The sequence below is a fragment of the Cebus imitator genome, unplaced genomic scaffold (genome assembly GCF_001604975.1).
Source record: "Cebus imitator isolate Cc_AM_T3 unplaced genomic scaffold, Cebus_imitator-1.0 Scaffold23, whole genome shotgun sequence".
In the NCBI taxonomy this organism is placed as follows: Eukaryota; Metazoa; Chordata; class Mammalia; order Primates; family Cebidae; genus Cebus; species Cebus imitator.
Genome location: NW_016107338.1, coordinates 4,361,388 through 4,367,276, shown reverse-complemented (window position 1 = coordinate 4,367,276; position 5,889 = coordinate 4,361,388). Strand labels below are relative to the sequence as shown.

The 5,889-nt window shown below is 39.1% G+C and overlaps 1 protein-coding gene across 2 annotated transcripts in view; it reads right to left on the bottom strand.

The window, feature by feature from the left end:
• The window catches only part of GFPT1 (glutamine--fructose-6-phosphate transaminase 1), a 66,411-nt gene that overhangs the window by 39,605 nt on the left and 20,917 nt on the right, over nt 1-5,889 (bottom strand). For both annotated transcript variants that reach the window (XM_017522083.2, XM_017522084.2), the window contains exon 4: nt 2,122-2,247. In XM_017522083.2, the coding sequence (XP_017377572.1) occupies nt 2,122-2,247 (126 nt within the window). The remainder of the gene's footprint in view (nt 1-2,121; nt 2,248-5,889) is intronic.

Below are 5,889 nucleotides of genomic sequence, written 5' to 3'. Positions count from 1 at the left end.
AAAAAAAAAAAAAAAAATATATATATATATATATATATATATATGTACATATATATTAATCCTAGAACAAAGAGATTCATAAATAACTAATTAAAAGGCTTTAAGTTAAAGCCAAATACTCAAAACATAATCTAGACGTACATTCTCGAGAATCTTTTATAAAGGCCTTATGTCAAAAGTCTAAATGATTGCTAGCACTGTAGTCAAATTCAATAGCAATTACTGAAGCACAAGAAGCCTAAATATGCACCTTCTGAATTAAATTAAAAACCAAAAAGGGCTGGGTGCAATGGCTCATGTCTGTAATCTCGGCACTTTGGGAGGCTGAGGTGGAAAGACTACTTGAGTCCAGGGGTTTGTAACCTGCCTGGGCAATAAAGCAAGACCCTTATCGCTACAAAAATAAAATAAATTAGCTGGGTGTAGTGGCGCAAGCCTGTGATCCTAGCTACTCAGGAGACTGAGGCAAGAAGATCACTTGTGCCCAAGAGTTTGAGATTACAGGGAGCTAAGATCCTATCACTATACCCAGCCTGGGTGGAGGAGTGAGACCCTGTCACTAAAATAAAAGGGAAAGAAATGGGGAGGGATACATACACACATACACACTTTTGTATGTATTCTGCATGTATTTGCTTTTTTTTTTTTAATAAAAGAACAGACTCAAAAAATTGGTTAATGTTATCTACAGGGAGAATAAGAGGAAACAAAAGAGTCTAGACTTGTTTTGTTGTTGAGATAGGGTCTTACTCTGTCACCCAGGCTGCAGTACAGTGCCACAATCACAGCTCACTGCAGCCTCAACCCCCAGGCTCAGGTGATCCTCCTGCCTCAGCCTCCCAAGTAGCTGGGACTATAGGTGAATGCCACTGTCCAGCTAATTTTTGTATTTTCTGTAGGGATGGGGTTTCACCATGTTGCTCGTGCTGGGCTCAAGCAATCCATCCATCTCAGCCTCTCAAAGTGCTGGGCAGACTTCTTTTAATATGTCTGGTTTTAAAGATATAACTTCAGAATTATGTAAACATTTTAAATAATTGTAAATAACATTTATTTTTTAAAGAATATCAATTCCTTCACGCCTGTAATCCCAGCATTTTGGGAGGCCGAGGCGGGTGGATCATGAGGTCAAGAGATCGAGACCATCCTGGTCAACATGGTGAAACCCCATCTCTACTAAAAATACAAAAAATCAGCTGGACATGGTGGCACATGCCTGTAATCCCAGCTATGCAGGAGGCTGAGGCAGGAGAATTGCCTGAACCCAGGAGGCGGAGGTTGTGGTGAGCTGAGATCGTGCCATTGCACTCCAGCCTGGGTAACAAGAGCGAAACTCCGTCTCAAAAAAAAAAAAAAAAGAATATCAATTCTTAAAACTAAAAACTAAAAAATGAAAATATTAAAGTAACACATATCCAGCCCAGTAGCACAACTGCATGGAGAAAGACTATCCCAAGTAACTCTAAAACACAGTAATTTGATTATACATTCCTACAGAGATATGCCCTAAGGACAAAAACAGTAACAAAAATTCTCAGCCAGGCACAGTGTCTCATGCCTGTAATCCCAGCACTTTGGGAGGCCAAGGTGGGAGGATCTCCTGAGGTCTGAAGTTCAAGACCAGCCTGGCCAACAGTAGAGATGGCTGACCCCATCTCTACTAAAAACATAAAAATTAGCTGGGCATGGTGGACAGACAGGGTCTCATTCTGTTGCCCCAGGTTGGAGGGCAATGGCATGAGACCTGACCATGGCTCACTGCAGCCTCAACCTCCTGGGCTTAAATGATCCTCCCACCTCAGCCTCCCAAGTAGCTGGGACTACAGGCATGAGGCACCATGCCTAATTAATTTTATTTTTTGTAGACATAGGATCTCACTATGTTGTCAGGGCTGATCATGAATACCTGGACTCAAGCAATCCTCCCACCTCAGCCTCCCAAATTGCTAGGATCACAGGCGTGAGCCAGCACTCTCAGCTCTATATAATCTCTACTACTTCTGAACGTTTGAAATTTTCCAGATGAAAAAAAATTAAAATAATGAAAATCTAAGAGCCGTCATTCTGCCATCATTATTAGGCTTCCACAATCATTCCAAAGCATGAAAAATCTTTCCATACCATTATTTTTATCAGAGCGCTGGGGGTGGCTATTGACAGGATTGGGTTCTCCATGTGTTGCCCAACGGGTATGAGCTATTCCAAGGTGTACATCAAATTCTATATCCAAATCCATATCCTGTTGCTCTGAAGAAGAGGAAATGAAAAATTTCAGTATTAAATCATGATGCAGAGATAATGCTATAAGCTATATTTAAATATAATTATTACAATGCTGCTCACTTGGAATATATAATCATTGAAACTGAAGATCAGGCATATTCAAAATAGTGATTAAAAGACTTAGGAGGCCAGGCACGGTGGCTCACACCTGTAATCCCAGCACTATGGAAGGCCGAGGCAAGCAGATAACCAGAGGAAGGAGTTCGAGACCAGCCTGGCCAACATGGGGAAACACCATCTCTACTACCACCACAAAAATTTGCCAGGTATGGTGGTACATGCCTGTAGTCCCGGCTACTCCGGAGGCTAAAGCAGGAAAATTGCTTGAACTCAGGAGGCGGAGGTTACAGTGAGCTACAATCATGCCACTGAACTCCGGTCTGGGCGACTTAGGAATGCATCATATGCCTGTATCAAAACATCTCATTCATCCAGTAAATATATACATCTACTATCTACCCACAAAAATTAAAAATAAAGATAAAGACTTAAGAGTTTATGCAACTCAAATATTGAGGGCAAATGGTTTCAATAACAACAAAAAAACTAATATAAAGTTAAAGCACGCATGACAAAATGTTAATAACTGATAAAGTTTAGTGAAGTATATATAGGTAATAATGTACTATTCTTTCAAATTTCCTACATATATGAAAACTCAAAAGTTAAGGATAAAAACAATTATTGTAATTTTTAAAATCTGTATTTAATTATTATCTTAAAAAATCCTTATCAATTTAATTAAACATGTAAAAATAAATTCATTTTCCCAATGACACACAACCTTATGACTGCAATTTCTTTGGTCTCTGGTGAATGTACACACATCTCAATATAAACTGCAATTATAGAGTGCCTCTAAATCAAACAGGTATTTGAGAATAGAGCAATGCTATGAGAGTATAGGGCTACTGGGAAATCGGCATAGGCCGATGTTTCTTTATTGTGAAAAATAACTTATTTTTCATATAAACTCTCTTTTCTTGCTGCATCTTAAAAAAAATGGACAGCTCCAGTTATTAACTAGTAATGTCCTTCTTTTAATTTCCTAAATACAAAATTCATTTGGCTAAGAACACAGATAACAAAGTTTATCAGAATTAGGTCTAAATCAAGAGCAAACTGGCTGGGCATCATGTCTCATGCCTGTAATCCTAGCACTTTGGGAGGCCAAGGCGGGTAGATCACTTGAGGTTGGGAGTTCAAGACCAGCCTGGCCAACATGATGAAACCCCATGTCTACTAAAAATATAAAAATTAGCCAGGCATGGTGGCACATGCCTGTAATCCTAGGTACTCGGGAGGCTGAGGTAAGAGAATCACTTGAACCTGAGAAGGAAGGTTGCAGTGAGCCAAGATCACGCCACTGCCCTCCAGCCTGGGTGAAAGAGCAAGACTCCATCTCAAAAGAAAATAAATAAATAAATAAAACAGTATATTCTGTTGTACTATTATATTTATGACATGTTGTCAACCTAGCTTCCACTAGAATTTGAATTCTACAAAAACAGCAGCCTACCTTATTATTTTAAATCCTCAGGACTAAAAGGTATACATTACAGATAAATTTTTGTTGGATGGCTCAATCTACCACTGAATAAAATCATGCACCTATTCTTTCCTTGTTTAACTGTGTTCTGAATAATTAAGGCAACCTGATAAATGACGTCAAGAAAAGGATTACTGGTTTTTTTTTCTTTTTCTTTTTCTTTTTTATGAGACGGAGTTTCACTCTTTTTGCCCAGGCTGGAGTGAATTGGCACAGTCTTGGTGCACTGCAACCTCCACCTCCCGTGTTCAAGCAATTCTCCTGCCTCAGCCTCCCAAGTAGCTGGGATTACAGGCGCCCACCAAAGGATTACTGTTTACCATTACTCAACAGGATAATGCAAGAAATGAAAACATTTCTTTGACTACTTTTTTAAGCTAACTATAACTAAAGCAGTATCTCCCTGCACATGCTGGCAAGCAATATTGGAGAAAGTCACAAGATTCTGTATATTGAATCCATTTCAAATTCATGGTAATCACCATACCTTTATTTCACTGTTGCCATAGGAACATTACCTAATATCTAGTAAGTAAAAAATTATGACCTAATTATTACCAAATAGTAAGAAAAATAACCATTAAACTGATAGTTCAATCCAGTTCCCTGACAGCTCATAACTTTACTATTCTAAGGCTCAATACCTGTAGTCCCTCAATTCCACTTTACTCAGCTTTTATCCTTTTACTGGGTAATTGTCTGCTTTGTTTAGTTTGTCTTGAACTCCCGACCTCAGGTGATCCGCCACCTTGGCCTCCAAAGTGCTTGGATTACAGGCTTGAGCCACTATGCCTGGCCCTGCTTTGTTTAGTTTGTATTTTACCTTTGATTCCCAGAGTACACTCTTTCCTTTAAAGGCTAACTCCTTGCCTGTGCCTTAGTGTTCTTGAACTGCAGTGCTTCAATAATTTCCTCATTTGCATCTTCTATCTTACCCTACCTCTACTCCATGGCTCCTTGCCCTCTGCCTGCCTTTTCTCAGATGTCATCTTCCCCTTTTTAAAAAAATACTTCAAACATATTTAAATTTGCTGGGAATAATAAACATCCAAATACCCACACTCAGAGTTAACAAAACATCTAGTCATTTGTGCTTTACATATTTTTTTAAGATCTAAAATGTAAAAAAATTAATGCTGTATTGGGAAACTTGAAATAAACGTAAAAAATGCAGTTGATACCTCCTTTATATCCCCATCCCATTCATTTCCTCCCCAGAGAATTCTCAAGTTGAAACAGTCTTACTACTCATCCCTTTTAAACTATGATTATGTTAACATGAGACAAGAAATGATAGTACTGTTTTGTGTTTTTAAATGTCCTATACTTTACATGCCAGGAATTATCCATGTTCCTATATGCAGAACCAGATTCAGTGCACTCCTTTCAATGGCTACATATGGTCATTCACTATCATACACAACTTTTTTTTTTCCAAGTAGCTTGGACTACAGGCACACGCTACCATGCCTGGCTAACTTTTTGTATTTTGGTAGGGATGGGTTTCACCATGTTGCCCAGACTGGTCTCAAACTCATGATCTCAGGCAATCTACCTGCCTCGGCCTCCCAAAGGGCTAGGATTACAGGCATGAGCCACCACGCCCAGCATATACAACTTATTATATCATCCCATTCCCTTATTTATAGACATTTAGGCTATTTCTAAATTTTGCAACAATTAATCTTGTTGTCATGTCACCTTATTCATTGTGTTTCCTTCAAGTATATATCCAAGAGTGAAAGTGCTTGGTCTCAGGGTATAGGCATTTCCCATGTAGATATTGCCAGACTGCTCTTTAAAATGATTTACCAGTTACCAATTCACCAGCAATATCTGCAAGTTTCCATCTATAGACAGTACATTCAGTCAATACTTACTTTGCATGTTATTGTAGGGTAGGATTAGCTAGGGGTTGGCCAGTTGCGGTGGTTCAGGCCTACAATCTTAGCGGTTTGGGAGGCCGAGGAAGGTGGATTACCTGAGGTCAGGAGTTCAAGACCAGCCTGGCCAACACGGCGAAACCCCATCTCTACTAAAAATACAAAAATTAGCCC